This window comes from Bubalus kerabau, chromosome 1 (assembly GCF_029407905.1).
Source record: "Bubalus kerabau isolate K-KA32 ecotype Philippines breed swamp buffalo chromosome 1, PCC_UOA_SB_1v2, whole genome shotgun sequence".
NCBI lineage: Eukaryota > Metazoa > Chordata > Mammalia > Artiodactyla > Bovidae > Bubalus > Bubalus kerabau.
The window spans coordinates 196,019,342-196,038,516 of NC_073624.1; the positions used below are offsets into that span (position 1 = coordinate 196,019,342).

A 19,175-nucleotide genomic window follows, 5' to 3' on the forward strand; every position below is an offset into this window, starting at 1 on the left:
TCTCACAATGACACTTTCCCTTGGTACTTTTATCCTCATCAAAATGGGGCAAAATAACCAAATATCTTGCTTATAGTCACATAATTCGAAAATGTGGATCCAGGAATCATGCATTGATGTTCTGATAACAAAGCTCATTTTCTTTCTCCTGTATTGTTGTAACATAAGAACTTAAATCAATTTTTTTGCAAGTGAATACTAGGGAGGAAAAAAGTATGGGTGATTTGGAAGTAGTAGAGAGGGATGAGAAGCAGATAAAAAGCAGTTAAGAAGTCTTAGCTACAAGAATTTACAGACTGACAAAAGACAGTGTTAGCAAGGTATTTAAACCAATGAGTATTTATTAAAAGCCAGGGGTGCACCAGGCACAATTCCTGTCCACTAGGCTAACAAATACAAATGATGTAACCAATTCACTTATTAGCTTATCTGATTAAACAAAATACATTTCATAGAAATGATTATAAAATGCATTATAAACAGAATATCTTTTATATTAACAAATCTTAGGGTACCTAAATAATTATTAATAAAAACCAGCCAACCCATATGGTAAATAGAAGTTAGCAAACTACCAGTTATATATTTTAGTCAGCAAAAGAGTAAAGCATGTTATCATCATGCTGATGGGTTTCACCATTAATTATAGACATCCTGTTTCGAAACAAACACAGTCCACCTACAATCTTAAAAATGCAGTATCTTCCATCCAGTATCAAATCACTATTATATTTTTTGGTTTAAAGATTAGTTTTGGTTTCAAAGTCAGTATAAATTTAGTACTTTAGTCTCAAGTCTCACAGATTCTTGCCTTGGGGTGGGTGAGAATTAATCCTATTAAGTATTAATGAGAGGAACAAAACAAAACATAAAATGGGATAGTTTAATCAGCTTTGCTTGATTTTCTTGCCAATACGCAGCTGAGACGTTAAGATACACACGTAACTTAAACCAGAACATAACATCAGAAAGGGAAAAAACCCCAAAACTCAAATGCTACTTGTTTGAAGCAAGTTTGTCCATCAGAGTTGTTTTTTTTTTTTTTGCCCTTCTGAAAAGTCATGGCAAATTCTTTAAGGGACTGCATCGAGTTTGTTGGCACATGATATATCCCTTCCGTTGAAGGCTGGCTAAGGTGGGGGTGGATACATGAGAGAAAAGGCTGATGGGTAGGACTGAAAAGGCTGGAGTGGAATATGTTTGCTGACACAGTCACAATAACCTGCCAAACCACAATCATCCAAGTGTCCGCCGGGCCCTTCTGAGACCTCCAGAGACGGGTCTGTTTTCTTCAGGCAGCAGCACTGAAAACTTCCTCAGAGAGTCAAGGTCAACTTTTATTGCACAGGAACCAGAATTATTCCCCATTCCACCCTTTCCTGAGCCTGAGACCTCCAAGGGCAAGCGAGGCTGCCCGCCCGCTAGCTCCTCTGGCCAGCAGGGAGCACTCCACCAGAACACCCCGGGAGCACCTACTTGAAGGGAAGTGCGAGGTACTGTGTGGCTCGAGCTTCAGTCACCATTCTCAAGCAGCTTTTGTAAGTTGTTTTGTATCTTGAAATAATAGAGAGAAAAGCTCCTGTTAGTCCATAGAGTGGAGTATACAGTAATGGCATATTTGCGGTGGTTCATATAATGCTTGAGATTAATCTCTTCTACCTTGAATTAAAAGCTACACATGGGTTAAATTTAGATCAGGCAAATAAATGCACTATCATGGCACAAAACTGTTTGACAGTCCACTTTAAAATGAAAAAAGACAGGGCAAAAAATGAAAGAATGGCACAAAGGTGACAATGTCAGTAGAGACTAAGAGAAATAGAACAAAAACCTTGGCCACACCAGGTGTGACCCAAGTGCATTCAGAGGCAATGGGAAACTGTCCTTGACAAAGCCCATGTGATGGTCTGAATCGGACAAACCACAATATAACATTCCCCAGAAGACAGAATTTCACAGGACACTGCCTATCTGTGGATCTCAAGACCACAGGATAGTGTTGGGCATTGAAAATGGGTTTGGTAAATGTGTGGGTAAACGAATTTGAAAGAATCCAGAGCAGGGTGTTTTTAAGGGTCAAGACTGTGAAGGGACTAGGGAACTCTGTGGAACAAGAGAAAGAGAACATAGTCTTCTTTTGCAAGAATATTCTGTGATGTCCTACTGGTATCCACAGAGTAAATGGAGAGGAGGAGGTCTAATAAGTATGTCCCAGGAACTTCATGTATGCTCACCTTAACCACACACACGTTGACACACACAGGCAGGTTTTCTACGCAAAGGTAAGGGCTAGAGACACTATATAACAAGACTAGTCACACAGTAGGTGGCACAGTAGGGAAAAGAACAAATAACTGACTCCATAAAAAAGTTTATGCTTTTTCTTCTGCACTGCTGCTGCTGCTAAGTCGCTTCAGTCATGTCTGACTCTGTGTGACCCCATAGACGGCAGCCCACCAGGCTCCCCCATCCCTGGGATTCTCCAGGCAAGAACACTGGAGTGGGCTGCCATTTCCTTCTCCAATGCATGCATGCATGCTAAGTCGGTTCAGTCATGTCCGACACTGTGTGACCCCATGGACAGCAGCCCACAAGGCTCCTCTGTCCACAGGACTCTCCAGGCAAGAATACTGGAGTGGGTACTGCTTTGACATTAATGCCACTTCCAGTACTAAGAAAATAAGTATTTACTACTTTACCTGTAGAGGGCACTGCCTTAATTCCCCATAGTCTTACATCTTCCCTACCTATCCCATCGGACCAAAGATAAATGGAAAAGCAGGAGTGGGAAGCGAGAAAAAGAAATGATTAAAACAAACAAACAAACAAAAAAAAACTGATATACAAAATATGTAAAATGCCTACAAAGACAAAAACCCCAAAAGTAAAACAAAGGAGATAAATGGGCAGTTTACAAAAGGAAATCCATAAGAAGAATATATATATATATGAAATGATGTTCAACCACAGTATTAATCAGGAAAATGTAAATATAAACCATGAGATCTGACTTCACACTCGGTCTAGGATGTGGGAGGGGGCCAGAATGGCTTAAGATGGTGTCTACATTAGAGAATCTGAGGAGACATTTGAAGATAGACTAATTAGTGAACAAAGTCTTGTGCAAGTAAAAAAAGAGGAAGGAGTTAAAATATTCTTCCATTTCCCACAGGAATGACTGAAAGGGCAGTGATGCCATGAACAGAAATGGGTAAGATATAAGCAGGCAGATCAGGAGGCCGAGACATGACCAGTCCCTGCGGGAGAATAAAAGAGAGTTGCTGGTGTTGAGTGGAAACAGCTGAGACGTGGTCCTGCCTCCCCATAGCTGCCCCACCTCCACCATGCACTGCTGAGTCATCACCAGCCTGCCTCTGGGGAGGGCGGGGCTGGGGGGTACAACCTGAGTAACAAGCACACGGGTGTGCCCTGGTGACTTTTTTATGCCAAGATTCCTATGAGCAATGTGTGCAACTTATTATTTGTAACGTCAACACATGCATTTTGACCCTAAATCCCCTCTTTCCGCTTCTGCTTTGGGACACAGGTTTATGTTGGCACCCTAGCCGAGTGGCTGGGTTCTGCACAAGACGTGGCCAGCTGTCTCTCCTGCTTTCCTGTCCCTCATTACAGAAAGTGTTGTCCCTGCCAGGATCCACAGGAGAATGGGAAGAAATGCACAAGAGGGTGGCTGGGTTCTGCATGCTTCCCAGTCCAAAGAACATCACCATGTGCCAGCATGAACAAAAGAGAAAATTATCACTCCATTCTCCAGGTCAGCACGGAAGTCAAACATGTCTAAAGTGAAAGTCACTCAGTCAGGTCCAACTCTTTGTGATATAGTCCATGGAATTCTCCAGGCCAGAATTTTGGAGTGGGTAGCTTTTCCCTTGTCCAGGGGATCTTCCCAACCCAGGGATCAAACCCCGGTCTTCTGCATTGCAGGCAGATTCTTAACCAGCTGAGCCACAGGGGAAGCCCAAGAATACTGGAGTGGGTAGTCTATCCCTTCTCCAGCAGATCTTCCCGACCCAGGAATTGAACTGGGGTCTCCTGCATTGCAGGCAGATTCTTTACCAACTGAGCTATCAGGGAAGCTCTAAACATGTCTAAGCATTTCATCAAAGAAATTTTATCTTCAATTCTAGCAACTAATGTTTTAGAAAGGAAAACAGTTCTGGTTGCTACTCCATACCTTCTCTAGCTCGATTATGAATCGAAAAGAGAAAATGTCTGAGTCTGCCCACTGATACAGTGATTCAGTGGGAATTATCTGTCATGCCTTGGTTTAGAATAGAAACCTGGGGACACCTTTGCTCTCCATACTTAAGTGGTTAAGTGCTAGATACCATTTGGTATCACAGGACAAACTTAATTTGACTCATTTGTGTTTTATGTTTCTTCCCAAGTAAGCATAACTGTACTATTATGGAAATCCACCAAATACCAAGCATTTGTGGCAGCAATTAGAATTGAATAATTCACTAAACCTTTCCTGAGATAAGGATCAAAACCAAAGCATCAGATGGGAAGGGATAGACATGCTGAAAGGAGAGAGAAGAAATGTTAACAAGGTTTAACTTCAGGATATTTCTGGCTCCCACCATCTTCTCCTGTTTGCCTCACTCTTCAGTGACCTTATCCCCAAGCATAAGGTTGGATTTTTGGGGAGCAGTAAAGCAGAGGGCTTCTCAGGACAAATGTGGGAGTCAGACCTGGCTCAAATTCTAGCTCTGTCAACTTTCTGGCTCTGCCTCCTTGAATAAGTTAACTTGAAACTTTGATCATTTTGTCAGATGGAAACAATGACATCTACAGAGACTGAATGCAAATATTTTATGTACGGTGACAACCAGCCTGGGTGGAGCTGAGGCTCCACCTCTCTGGTCAGGACACTCCCCCTACAGTGTCCCTCCCTGGAGCTCCATGTCAGATATCACTTATCCTTGGGGCCTAGGACAAGAGAATAATTTCTAACCAAGGAGGAAAACCACAAAATCTACTATTAATAACAAGGAAAATGAGCTGAAACCTATTTCTTTGTGGAAAATCCCCTGGCGAGGTTTAGTCATTTCAATGGCTTGTTGCACACCCATGTGTGTGTAACCCCTGCCCTACGGTGGTGGGGGACCTATAGTACCAACATAAACCTGTGTCCCAAAGCAGAAGCAGGAAAGAGGATTCTGGGTCAAAATGCATGTATTGACGTTATAAATAGTCGTAAGTTGCACACATTGCTCATAGGAATCTTAGCATAAAAACTGTCACCAAGCAGTAAGACCAATCTAGACGGCATATTAAAAAGCAGAGACATTACTTTGCTAACAAAGGTCCGTCTAGTTAAGGCTATGGTTTTTCCAGTGGTCATGTATGGACGTGAGAGTTGGATGGTGAAGAAAGCTGAGCGCCGAAGAATTGATGCTTTTGAACTGTGGTGTTGGAGAAGACTCTTGAGAATCCCTTGGACTGCAAGGAGATCCAACCAGTCCATCCTAAAGGAAATCAGTCCTGAATATTCATTGGAAGGACTGATGTTGAAGCTGAAACTCCAAAACTCTGGCCACCTGGTGCGAAGAGCTGACTCATTTGAAAAGACCCTGATGCTGGGAAAGATTGAGGGTGAGAGGAGAAGGGGATGACAGAGGATGAGATGGTTGGATGGCATCACTGACTCAATGGACATGAGTTTGAGTAGGTTCTGGGAGTTGGTGATGGACAGGGAAGCCTGGCGTGCTGCTGTCCATGGGGTCGCAAAGCGTCGGACACAACTGAGCGACTGAACTGATTGACTGAGGCAGTAAGTATAGTGACTGCCCCCACACAGGAAAGAAAGCACTCACCTTTTCTAATCTCATTATGTTAGCTGTAAGCTCTTGGCACAAGGCCTCCACGTTTAACTGTACTTGTGACCCCAGGCCAGATGGTGCTGTCTGTCTGTAAGAACCAAGAGAAAAATTACTGTGGGCAGGAATGGCAAAGAAACAAGTGGAATGAACACATTTTAAATTTATTTGAACAGAAAACTAGGTTATAATAGAAGACAGTGTGCATTTAACCTGCTAACATCAGAAAGGCCCTGCAGTAATCCACAACTCCAGACTAGATGTTTAGGAGACTAATTCTACAAAGATCAGCTGGAAATCTCTTAAGCTATTTTTGTCTAAGTGGCTGTGTTGTACCTCGGCTTCCAAACAAGAATCAATTATTCTCCAGCATGTGGTTTCTTAGACTCCTTTTATTAACCGCTGATACCTTCTCTCTGTCCATGATGGCACGCATTTTTAAAGAGTATTGCTTTTCTCAGTCATATTAGTACTGTTTATGGGAGAAGCAATCGTTTACACTAGAACTTTCATAATGTTTGGGCTTCCCTGGTGGATCAAATGGTAAAGAATCTGCCTGCAATGCAACAGACCCAGGTTCGATCCCTGGGTCAGGAAGATCCCCTGGAGAAGGGAATGGCAACCCACTCCAGTGTTCTTGCCCGAAGAATTCCATGGACAGAGGAGCCTGTCTGTAATCAAATTTCTGTTGATGTATGTGACTTCTGTATTTCCTTCCTTGAGACCTGCCATATAAATGTTAATTGCCCTTGTCTAGTAATATAACTGATGTATTCACTATTTACCACTCGAGTGTTAAAGGCATGGGCTCTTACTCTGGGGTCCACTGGGGTCCTATACCAGCTAAAACTGTAGGACATTTAGAGATATGTATACATTTTCCTGGAAAGCTGCTCAAAAACCATTGATCAGATTTTCATGTTAAGGTCAAGCACCATGGTTTGTGTTTTCTCTGTTTCTTGGTTGTAATTTAATTTTAGCTGTAAAGTTTTTTTTGTTTTTTTTTTTTAAATTTAAGTATAGTTGCTTTACAGAATTTTGTTTTTTGTCAAACCTCAGCATGAATCAGCCATAGGTACACATATATCCCCCTCCCTCCCCATCCACTCTAGGTTGATACAGAGCCCCTGTTTGAGTTTCCTGAGCCATACAGCAAATTCCTGTTGCCTACCTATTTACATATGGTAATGTAAGTTTCCACGTTAGTCTTTCCATACATCTCACCCTCTCCACCCCTCTCCCCATGTCCATAAGTCTGTTCTGTCTGTTTCTCTATTGCTGCCCTGTAAATAATTTTTTCAGTACCATTTTTCTAGATTCCATATATATGTGTAGAATATGATATTTATCTTTCTCTTTCTGACTTACTTCTCTGTATAACAGGCTCTAGGTTCATCCACCTCAATAGAACTGACACAAATGTGTTCCTTTTTATGGCTGAGTAATATTCCATTGTGTGTATGTACCACAATTCTTTATCCATTCATCTGTCCATGGACATCTAGGTTGCTTCCATGTTCTAGCTGTTGTAAACAGTGCTGCGATGAACAATGGGATACATGTGTCATTTTCAATTTTGGTTTCCTCAGGGTATATGCCTAGGAGTGGGATTGCTGGGTCACATACTACTGCTGCTACTGCTAAGTCGCTTCAGTCGTGTCCGACTCTGTGCGACCCCATAGACGGCAGCCCACCAGGCTCCCCTGTCCCTGGGATTCTCCAGGCAAGAACACTGGAGTGGGTTGCCATTTCTTTCTCCAATGCATGAAAGTGAAAAGTGAAAGTGAAGTCACTCAGTCGTGTCCGACTCCTAGCAACCCCATGGACTGCAGCCTACCAGGCTCCTCCGTCCATAGGATTTTCCAGCAAAGAGTACTGGAGTGGGGTGCCATTGCCTTCTCCGTCTTCCATAGGGGCTGTATCAATTTACATTCCCACCAACAGTGAAAGAGTGTTCCCTCTTCTCCAGCATTTATTGTTTGTAGACTTGTTGATGATGGCCATTCTGACTGGTGTGAGGTGATAGCTCATTGTAGTTTTGATTTGCACTTCTCTAATAATGTGTGATGTTGAGCATCTTTTCATGTGCTTGTTATAAGCTGTGAAGTTTTTAGATGGCATTAACTGGTCTAATTTATTTTACATAGGATCCATTTTTGTGCCATAGATACTTGGTAACTTATTGATGATTATCTAAATGTTAAGAAAGCAAACATGTTTTTCATTGAGCAGAGGTGAAACAGTTTTTTCTTTAACCTTGATCCATAGTATCAAAGTCTTATATCCCAGAAAGGAAACTGAGTTTAAATCTTAAAAAATATATATATTATTTATTTATTTGGCTGTACTGGGTCTTAGTTGCAGCACGTGGGATCTAGTTCCTTGACTAGGGACTGAATCCAGTCCCCTGCATTGGGAGTGTGGGGTGTTAGCCACTGGACCACCAGGGAAGTACCTGGTGAAATCTTTTGGTTTCTAAACAAGGGATCTGAGACTCAAGGTACTGATTTATCCATATGAAATTCTGATAGTCCACAGGCTGTGAACCCACTAACAAAGTTAGTACAATGTATATATTAAAAAAAATGGTTCTGTACCAATGAAAGCAGATTACAAGTGTGGATTTAGCTACCTGGGCAGCATGGATGGATCACCCTGGATGAAGTAAGATACAGAGGAAATTCAGGTTCTGTTAAATACTCTATTAACAGACTTTCCCATCATAGATGTTCCCTGACCTCATGTCATATGTGACCTCTGTGATTTTCCTTTTAAATGATTGTTTTTCAGATTGTTACCTCCTCTTGGGTTGACTAAATAGTAGAATAAATATTCCATTTGACTTTCATTAATAGAATTTCCCCCTCATTGTCACCAAGTTAATTAAATGATAACAGGACAGGAGGTACATTTTCCTAATAAAATCACTTATATCACTTATATGATAGTGAACTAATACTAACAGTTTACAGTAATGTAGAGTCACCTCCTAGCTCTAGGTGTATTATTAACATTCTGAACAACATGGGAGAGAGTAAGGGCAGGGTATAAATCTATCCTAAACCATTCATTAGACTTCTTCTTATTGGTTCAAATGTATGTCCATGGTACAAAAATAATCTGTGTAACAGCATACACATAAGCCATAGAACAAAACTTTTAGGTAACTGTAAAGAATGTCAAGAAAGGCCCCAGAATGGTATCGCATACTAGTTCTTAAAGTGTAGACCCCAGACCAGCACCAGAAACTTGGAGAATGGGCCCTGCAGTCTATTTAATAAGCTGTCCAGATGATTCTGATACACAATGAAAATATAGTGACTCACTTCTCAGCTATTCCTTACATGCAAGGAACCACAGGGAGACTAAGTTTCTATGGTCATATAGACCTGAATCCTGATTCTGTTATTATTATTTTTTTTTTTACAAACTATTTCTCTGAGTCTCAGTTTTCTCATCTGTAAAAGAGGGAATAACACCTATCTTATAGGGTTATGGTGAAGATATAATGAGAGAACATTGTGGGTGTGTCAAAGTATCTATTGCAACAGTGTCTCTAGCACATGGTACATACTCTATAAAGAAATATCTCTACTTTTAAAACTTCAGCTAGCAGTATGCTTTTACTTTTTAGGGAATGTGTCAAAATCCTCATGTAAATGGGTTTATAGGAAAGACCGCTATGTCAATAGATTTAATTAGTTGGGGCCTATTAAAAATACTGTGGTAGAAAATCTTTACAGACACATTCAGCTAATTACTGGTCACATGGATCTGCATAGTGGTCAAGAGTTTTGTAAATAAGTGAGTTCCTATAAAGAGCTATAAATGATGAAATGTGCTGAGTTACTTGAATTGTTTCTTTTTTATGAATGACTTGACTCACTGCCATTTTACCAAGATAAACTTGAATATTTTAATAAATGGGCCAAGGTCACAATGGAGCTTAGGATAAGAGGACAAGATAATGTAAAATTAGGCTTGTTTCTTGCCTTCTTGCTGGCAACACTATAGCAACTCAAAAACATGCAGAGTCAGGTCATTCATTTTTTTCTCCAGGGCCCACCTACCTCTTTATTTTCTACATGTACACTTAGCAAAATGTCTCATACAGAATGTATCCTCAATTAATGCTTGCCAGAAGGATGCCATGCTCAGGTCAAACATTATACCAATGTGAAAAGCAAGCAGAAGACAGCACTGGAGGGACTGTCTTACTCAGTCTGATGGGTGTCCACAATGGAGGTTAGTGACCCCAGCTGCTCCTCCAGAGTATTAATTCTGTATCTCATGTAGAAGGTCGAGATGATCAGTGCACAGATGCTGGAAAGGGATAAAAGAGAAATCATCAATCGGTTAACGGCCAGGGCCTGATTGATGTTCCTAAAGTAATAAATGTAAACTCTGTACATTTGAGGCAAGGTATTTACCAAAATAACTTGGCTACAGAGACTTTAAAAAGGTCATTTTTTTTTTTTCAACAGACTGATGCTTGCACCAAACTTTACTACTAGGGTATTAATTCTCTAGTCCCTCAATTTACAAATAATGGCCATTTAGGAGTCTTACTCAAAGCCAGCCAATGTAGACTGTCAAGCTGGGGCTCCTCCTCCCACCAGGTACTGTAGGAAGTCCTGGCCAGGGAGTGTCTGGTCTTGTGACTGACAAATCCCCAGCTTTGTCTGAAAACCAAACCAGGCACATCCTCTTCGGTTGTGAGGAACAACAGCCTAGAACTGGGTCAGGCTATTTTCAGAAGAACAACTGGTTACAGAGTGGAAGCTGAGGGGGGAGTGAAAAAAAGTCAATGCCTAAGTTTTTATTGAAGGGGATGACTTTTCTAAAAATTGAAGTATAGTTGATTTACAGTGTTGTGTTAATTACTGCTGTACAGCAAAGTGATTCTTATACATATATTTATATTTTTAGAAACAGTCTTTAATACTATTTTTTAATATTCTTTTAAAATATTTTCCATTTTTTCAACATTCTTTTGTATTATTCTGTGGTTTATCATAGGATATTGAATATAGTTCTCTGTCCTATACAGTAGGACTTTGTTGTTTCTCCTATACAATTATATAACTGTATATAATTTGCATCTGCTAACCCCAACCTCCCACTTCATCCCCCCACCCTCTCTCTCTTAGAAACTACCAGTTTGTTCTGTGTTCATGCTGCTGCTGCTGCTGCTAAGTCAGTTCAGTCGCGTCTGACTCTGTAAGACCCCATAGACGGCAGCCCACCAGGCTCCCCCGTCCCTGGGATTCTCCAGGCAAGAACACTGGAGTGGGTTGCCACTTCCTTCTCCAATGCATGAGAGTGAAAGTGAAAGTGAAGTTGCTCAGTCCTGTCTGACCCTGTTCGGCCCCATGGACTGCAGCCCCCCAGGCTCCTCCATCCATGGGATTTTCCAGGCAGGAGGACTGGAGTGTGGTGCCATTGTCTTCTCCCTGTGTCCATGAGTCTGTTTCTATTTCACAGATAGGTTCATTTGTGTCATATTTTAGACTGCATTTAAATGATATCAGAATGATATTTGTCTTTCTGACTTACTTAGTATGATAATGTCTAGTTACATCCATGTTGCTGCAAATGGTATTATTTCATTCTTTTTTATGGCTATTATTCCATTGTGTGTGTATATACACCATATCTTTTTACATTCATCTGTTGATGGACATTTAGGTTGCTTCAATGTCTTGGCTACTGTGAATAGTGCTACTAAGAACATAGGAGTGCATGTGTCTTTTTGAATTATAGTTTCGTCTGGAGATATGCCCACGAATGGGATTGCCGGATCACATGGTAGTTCTATTTTTAGTTTTCTGAGGAAACTCCATACTGTTTTCCACAGTAATTGCACCAGTTTACATTCCCACCAACAATGTAGCAGGGTTCCCTTTCTCCACACTCTCCAGCATTTCTGGGCTTTTTAACAATGGCCATCCTGACTGCTGTGAGGTGGTACTTTACTATAGTTTTGCATTGCAATTTTCTAATAATTAGCAGTGCTGAACACCTTTTCATGTGCCTCCTGGCCATATGTAGCTGTTCTTTGGAGAACTATCTGTTTAGGTCTTCTGCCTATTTACCAATTGCGTTGTGGTTTTTTTTGTTGTTGTTGGGTTGGATGAACTGTTTGTGTATTTTGGAAATTAAGCCCTTCTTGTTCACATCATTTGCAAATACTTTTGCCAATCTGTGGGTTTTAATTTTGTTTACAGTTTCCTTTGCTGTGGAAAAGCTTATAAAACTTTGACTAGGTCCCATTTGTTTATTTGTGTTATTATTTCTATTGCCTTGGGAGACTGACCTAAGAAAACATTGCTAAGGATGTTTTGCCCATGTTTTATTCTAGGAGTTTTATGGTGTCATGTCTTATGTTTAAGTCTTTAAGCTATTTTGAGTTTAGTTTTGTGTATGGTGAGATGGTGTGTTCTAACTTCATTGATTTACTTGTAGCTGTCCAATTTTAAGGGGATGACATTTTAAAGTTGTTTTGGTTTCTAACCAGAGGACATTGGATAGACGAAAAAATAAACAAGAACAAAGATGCATCATATTTCAGGCAACAATTTCTCTACTAAGAGTATCTACTCAGAACTTAGTCCTGGATCTGGCATATTTTGCTCTTTTTTCTTCCCTTCTCCGCTATTTATTTAAATAAAAAGGGATGAATATGAAAACATGACCTAAGTTTAAGAAAAAAAAGTTGAAGTAGGAGATGAAAATTACCCCCCGAAAGATCTGGGTCACATTAGAGACATTAGAGATTCATGGCTCTTGACAACGTGAAGAGATTTTTCCTTTAGTGAAATGAATCATTTTCTTAAGTCATTAACAGTAAAATACAAGTCTTAAGTCATTCACAATAAATACATTTACTTACACAATTGCATAGAATATAAGAATATGGTGGAGAGTTGGACATTTCTCAGACTTTACTCTGGGTATGATTCCAGTGGTTTCTGACTGACCTGCTGAATGGAAAACAAAATATATGTTTTGAAGTGATAACATATCTCCTTCAGGCAGCAGTATCCCTATAGGGAAGAAGTACTTGAGAGACAGAATTATTTCCAGGCAATTGGAATCAGAGAAAATACTACCTGAAGCCTTCCAGTTTTCATTTCAATCAGTGGTTACAATTCCTTCCCACATGTTTCATTCAATATATATTTGTTGAGAGCCTTCTCTGTGCCAAGCCTTGGGATAGAGTGAGTGACTGGTGAACAATAGAGACCCCAGCCTTGATCTCCTACCGGGACAACCGGTGACCAGTTATGATAATAATCAGTAAATAATAATTAAGTAATTTAGTTTTATGGGTAATTTTTGAATAATAGTCTCAATGTATTCAGAATGATGAAAGGTCCTCTACAGAAGCTTTTCATCTTTGCATCCCTTACAGTAAAGCACAGAACTGGGTACTGTCTGTTGAGTGAATAAATGAACTAATATGCAAAGACCTACAGCAGGAAGGGAGGAGAGGGAACAGGAAAGGCAGTCATAAAGTGAAACATGAGGACCTTTTAAAGTTACAAGCAGATGCCCCCACTACCGCCTGCCATCATAATCCATTCCTTACCATGCCCAGGGAGACTCTTGGCTTTTCCCTCAGGTACTCTGTTCACAAGGGGATCTGCCCGAGTTGGTTTTGCTTCTCCCTTGGAGACATTCAGAACTGTCTGGGATTCTGTCACATGGAAATCTACCAAGATGAAACAGGGCTGGGTGTTTTCCCTCCAGTGCGTTGACACAAGTAGGATCAACCACCAAGCAAATCAATCCCTGAATATACACATAATGGTCGGGAAATAAATGGATCTTCTCACAAGCTGGTTGAGTGGTTTGGGGATGAAACGTTTAAGCAAATAAGAAATAAAACGATACAAAGGCAGTGTGTCCTTATCCCACTGACTCACGGGGATCATTGGGCCATAATAATTAATAACATTATAAAGAAGGGGTAAGAAAATATTGCATGTTTCTGTCTTTCAACCACTCCAATACTACGTCTATTTAAGAGATGATTTTTTTTTCTCCCCACACCACACAGCTTGTGGGATTTTAGTTCCCCAACCAGGGATTGAACCTGGGCCCTCTGCAGTGAAACTGTGGAGCCTTAACCACTAGATCATCAGGGCATTCTCAAAGAGACATTTGTTACATGCATATAAAGGGAAATGGGTTTTTACCACATAAGCAATTCGTTTCCCTTGAACTTTCAAACTACCCTTTGTTTAGAGTCCCGTTTTAACTGTAAGCTCAGAAGATGTGTTGCTTATTGGTTGGTTTTGTTTGTTTTTGGTTGAGGTAAGGATGTTTTGTGGAGAATTAAGTTTCAGTAAAGATACAAAAATCTCCCAGACCTCGAGAATTCTCAGATTCAGGGGTCTGAGATCCAGAACTACTGTATCCTTCCATGTCTTGCCTTCTTCGGCGCACCACTCCATCCAGATCTGAGAATTCATCGTTGAAATCCTGAAGGGCAATAATGAAATGCAAAGAGGCCCATTATCCTCTATTCAACATGTAGGACTTTCACTTAGGCCTAACCTATAAAATACAAATAAGGAAGGATTACCCCATACTACTGGGTTTCCTCAACAGATCAGAGTATCTGGTTACTGATTTTCTGGGCAGTCAGAATTCTGTTAACACACAGTGGCCAACTTGTTTCAAACAACAAATGTCTAGGGAAAAATCTGGAATGCTGATGACAGAAAAGCTTCCAGGTAAAGCTGGAGAAGTCTCATTTGCATTTTGTAATGAGAAAAAGTGACTGAAATACCTATATATAACAAAAAAGTTGCTAGAAAGTTCTAAATGTATGTTCTAAATGCAGAGTCCTTTGGAACGCAAGGAGATCAAACCAGTCAATCCTTAAGGAAATCAACCCTGAACATTCATTGGAAGGACTGATGCTGAAGCTTCAATATTCTGGTCACCTGATATGAAGAGCTGACTCAAAGGGAAAGACCCTGATGCTGGGAAAGAGGTGGGTGACAGAGGATGAGATGGTTGGATGGCATCATTGACACAATGGACATGAGTTTGAACAAATTCCTGGAGATGGTGAAGGACAGGGAAGCCTGGTGTGCTGCAGTCTGTGGGATCACAAGAGTCAGATGTGACTTAGTGACTAAACAACAACAAATGCAGAGAAAGGTTTTTTCAAATTATAGTTTTAACAGAGGTACTGGAAACAGAAAAGGGAAAATGGCTTAAGCAAACTGGACACTGAAGGGAGAGTTTTAGCTTTTTTCTTCCCTCAAACAAATCAAAACAGGGTCAGTAACATACTTCTAAATGACAGAAGGGTTATACAGGAGTGTGGAGTTGGGAAAAAGTGGGATGTTTTTGCTGTGTACCCTACTTGTTCCCCAAAGTGCTGAAGAAATGAAGAGACAAGAGGCATCACTAAAATGTGCTGGTGAAAGTACAATTAAGCAATTAGGCAAAGGTACAATTAGGCGAGCTTTTCACAATTTATTTGGCGACCAAGTGAAGAAAAGGAAACATGGTCTGTAAGCAAATTACCAACATTTCACCTTCAATTAGCTGTCTCTTGATCATTTCAACAGCCATTGCAACTTCATGCAAGAGTTTATGGGGGAAGGAAAATTAAACAATTCAAATCTCCTCAATTTAATAAGTATTAATGGAATGCCTACCATAGATCAGGCAGTATGCAAAGCTCCATACCTATGACTTCATGACTGCATTTAATTTTCACAGCCATGTAAGGAGCTTGGCATTTTACCAGATGAAGAAACTGAGTCAAAGTAATTAAAGAGCTTGCCCAATGGTATAGCTCAGCTGGGTGGAACCAAGATTTGAAACCAGGTTTGATGTATTCCAAATCATAAGTGTTTTATCCTATTTCTCACTGTTTTTTTAAGGTAGATTTTTTTTTTAATTGAGATAAAATTCACCAATTTAAGTATACAATGTAGTGGTTTTCAGAATAATTAGATTATTGTACAACCATCTCCCCTGTCTTATTTCTTGATATGCCCATCTCCCCACCAAAAGAAACTCTTTGTCCATCATCAGTCACTCCAATTTCTCCCTCCTTTCGTCCCCTGGCGACCACTAATGCATTTTCTGTCCCTATGGATTCGTCTATTCTGAACATTTCATATAAATGAATCATACAATATGTGGCCTTTTGTGTCTGCCTTCTTCCCCTTAGCATAATGTGTTCAAGATTTATCCATGCTGTATTATGTATTGATAGTTCTTCCTTTTATGGTCAAATAAATTTTCACTATATAGATATATTACATTTTATTTATCCATGTATCAGCTGATGGGTATTGGGGTTGCTTGTACTTTTGGGCTGTGATGTATAACACAGCTATGAACATTCTGGTTTAAGTTTTTGTGTGAACATGTTTTCAATCCCAGTACTTTTTAACAGCTCTGAAAAAAAAATAAAGATGTGTAGATGTTGAAACTCTGGACTCATCCCACTTCACCAAAGGTATTAAAACATTTAACAATCATCAATTCGGGAATAACCATTTGAACAACATGGCTGGGACTTCTTGGGCTTATATTATACCATCTCAGGTATAAATCTTATACAAATTGGGGGGAGCTATTTCCCATTAGAGATTTACTCTATAGTCAAAAAGTCTAAGGGAATCAAAGAATCTCTCTGCCTTTCACTTGGGCATTACAGCTTTCTTCTTCCACAGTTATTTCTAGTTATCCCTCTTCCACAGTTATTTCTGGGTATCCCTCATCATCTGCTGCTGCTAAGTCGCTTCAGTCGTGTCCAACTCTGTGCGACCCCAGAGACGGCAGCCCACCAGGCTCCCCCATCCCTGGGATTCTCCAGGCAAGAACACTGGAGTGGGTTGCCATTTCCTTCTCCAATGCGTGAAAGTGGAAAGTGAAAGTGAAGTCGCTCAGTTGTGCCTGACTCCCAGTGACCCCATGGACTGCAGCCCACCAGGCTCCTCTGTCCGTGGGATTTTCCAGGCAAGAGTACTGGAGTGGGGTGCCATTGCCTTCTCCATCCCTCATCATCTACTAAGCTGTAAAATCTTTGAAGGTAAGAACTAGTTTTGATTTTTCCTGATGTCTTTATGGCTGTACTATGCTAACGTGGTGCCTTGAACGCAGAAGACATTCAATGACTTGAGGGACTGGATCATGCCCTCCCCAAATAAACTGGTCATGCCCTCCCCAAATAAACTGGTGAATCCCTCTAAACAACACTGATAAATACATCAAGATTTGATGAATACCTTTGCGGACCTGTAACTGGCCAAGTCAGCCAACTAACATGTTTCTTTTCTTTTGCAGGATGGCTCTTCAATTACCTGAATAAGTTTATGACTTCCTATGGTCCTCTCTTCTTCAGGACAGAAATGCCCTCTTCAACTCTGCCTCAGACACCATGGTCCTAAGTTCCTCCCACACCCTGGTCATGGTGTAAGGAGCAGTGCCACTGTGGGACCTTCTCACTTTCTTTTGCATTGTGATCACTATGTAGGCAACTCACCAGAGGCAGAGATGAAGGGCGGTCTGCCCGGAAACTGTTTTCAAGAGAAGATGGACTGGGACCATTGCCAATACCTGTATTCTGAAATTATTGAAACAAAATTATTTTTACAAAATGGAAAAACCAGATCAACTCCCAAACTAAGAAATACAGAAGACAGACAGCAATTAAGGCTCAGAGATGTCATACTCACTTCTAAGTGTCCACACACAGATTTCAGTAGTTTGTAAGTTGAATCTCTGGAGAGTAAGGAGACAAATATGTACTGAAAAACAAAATAATAGTTATTAACAGATACTGCTTGACTAGAAGTAAGAGCTAAAATTTTTATCTATCTATATTTTTTCAAACAATGTAGCCTGTATTCTATATAGAGTCTATACTCTCCTTCCTCTCACCCACACATTGAGTTTTTATTCCATTCCTGGAATAAAGTGAATATGTTCTCCCACAATAGCAACAAAACTCTCAAACCCAACTTAAATAATAGAGAAACGTAGAGCAAAAGGAAAGCTCTGATACCCTAACCTTGGTGCCCCAGACAAGCTTGGACAGAAAGAGACCTGAATAGTAAAGAAAGGCCCGTGGTGTTTTTGCCAAGTCCTCTTTTAAGTCTCTCTCCCGCCCCTCCCCACCTCCTTTTGAGAAGGTATTTAACAGTTCCCAAGGGTCTGCTGTCTCTGCTCTGACCTAGATTTCCATTGAAAATTTCCCAGCTGCTCTAACAGGCTCATTTTTTTTCAAGCCACTTCCAGATTCTTTCTTGCACAAATATGGAGATTTCCTAGTGGACGCTTATAAGTAAGTTATGAGAAAGAAGTAAAGTCAGAGCTAGACAAGTCATTTGGAGACAAATAACATAAGGAAAAATGATGTTACCATCAACCACATGTTAACAATAAAAAGGCTCACTCTTTTTCCATCTGTTCGAGTCACACAGTCTTTTCACACTCACTTTCCAAAGTTTGTGACTACCCTCTCTTGCTCACCCATGAGAGAACTTGATATACTTTCCAAGAAAATACTGTATTCCAAAGTAGTTAACATGATGGGTTCTGGCAGTAGATGGACCGAGTTGCAAATTTTGCTCCTTTACTTACCAAGTGGGTGACACTGGGCAAATTGCTTACTTAATGCCTCTTAGTTTCTGTTTTCTTAACAGTCCCTACCCCTCATAGTATGGCAGTGTGGAATAAATGTGTACATACAAGGAAAGTATCTTGTGTTTGTCTGGCAAGAAGTACCTGATGCTTGCTAGCCATTAGTATTTAAAAAAAAAAAAAAAAATCTCACAATAGGTATCAGCATATTTCCTAGCTCATCAGAATAGCTTCTTTTAATCTTCCCTTCTCTTTCCTTCCCTCTTTAAGTTATTTAGAAGGGTTAGAAATTAGCTTTTATGCTTTCATAAAAACAATAGGGAAAAGATAAAAAAAAAATTTCAAGTGAAAAATGAGTAACCAAACCATTCCACTGCCTCTCTCTTGCCAAGATGAAAGAAACATTGCTCTCCATGCAAATATTTCAGGTTGCCCATGCCTGGGGTAGCCCAAGGCCAATGACAACTCCAGAACTTCTGTATCAAAGAAGCAGAGAGGGAAGCAGAGAGGGCCTAGACTGGGCCTGAAGCTGCACCCGAATAGCAGACCCCACTTTTATGTTTTCAGGTTGGCTCTGGAAAGGCACCAATGGAGGTTATGGGGAGACTGGCCACCCCCACCCCAGGGACTCCTCCTATCACCCTGCCTCACCCTGTAAGGAAGGCAGTGGTAGTGTTTTAAATAATAATAAAGAAATGAAATATATCCCTT

General features: G+C 40.5%; 1 protein-coding gene and 1 long non-coding RNA gene across 7 annotated transcripts in view; one reads left to right on the forward strand and one right to left on the reverse strand.

Moving 5' to 3' along the window:
- Positions 1–323: 323 nt before the first annotated feature.
- The window catches only part of GRAMD2B (GRAM domain containing 2B), a 76,100-nt gene continuing 57,248 nt past the window's right edge, over positions 324–19,175 (reverse strand). Inside the window, exons 7-15 of one of the 5 annotated variants that reach the window (XM_055548807.1) lie at positions 17,558–17,629; positions 17,365–17,445; positions 14,219–14,330; positions 13,435–13,557; positions 12,736–12,826; positions 10,062–10,166; positions 5,841–5,934; positions 1,477–1,554; positions 324–1,311 (exon numbers count right to left, since the gene is read on the reverse strand). In XM_055548807.1, the coding sequence (XP_055404782.1) occupies positions 1,513–1,554; positions 5,841–5,934; positions 10,062–10,166; positions 12,736–12,826; positions 13,435–13,557; positions 14,219–14,330; positions 17,365–17,445; positions 17,558–17,629 (720 nt within the window). In that variant the 3' untranslated portion in view covers positions 324–1,311; positions 1,477–1,512. Of the gene's footprint in view, positions 1,555–5,840; positions 5,935–10,061; positions 10,167–12,735; positions 12,827–13,434; positions 13,558–14,218; positions 14,331–17,364; positions 17,446–17,557; positions 17,630–19,175 lie in introns of all 5 variants that reach the window. The other 4 variants (XM_055548803.1, XM_055548815.1, XM_055548794.1 and 1 more) reach the window with 4 other exon arrangements.
- On the forward strand, positions 13,347–18,572 carry LOC129629056 (uncharacterized). 2 transcript variants are annotated; one of them, XR_008703062.1, is made up of 4 exons: positions 13,347–13,580; positions 14,695–14,847; positions 16,580–16,911; positions 17,166–18,572. It is a non-coding gene; the product is annotated as an uncharacterized LOC129629056 (long non-coding RNA). The 2 variants fall into 2 exon arrangements; XR_008703061.1 differs by lacking the exon at positions 13,347–13,580 and having other exon boundaries at positions 14,590–14,847.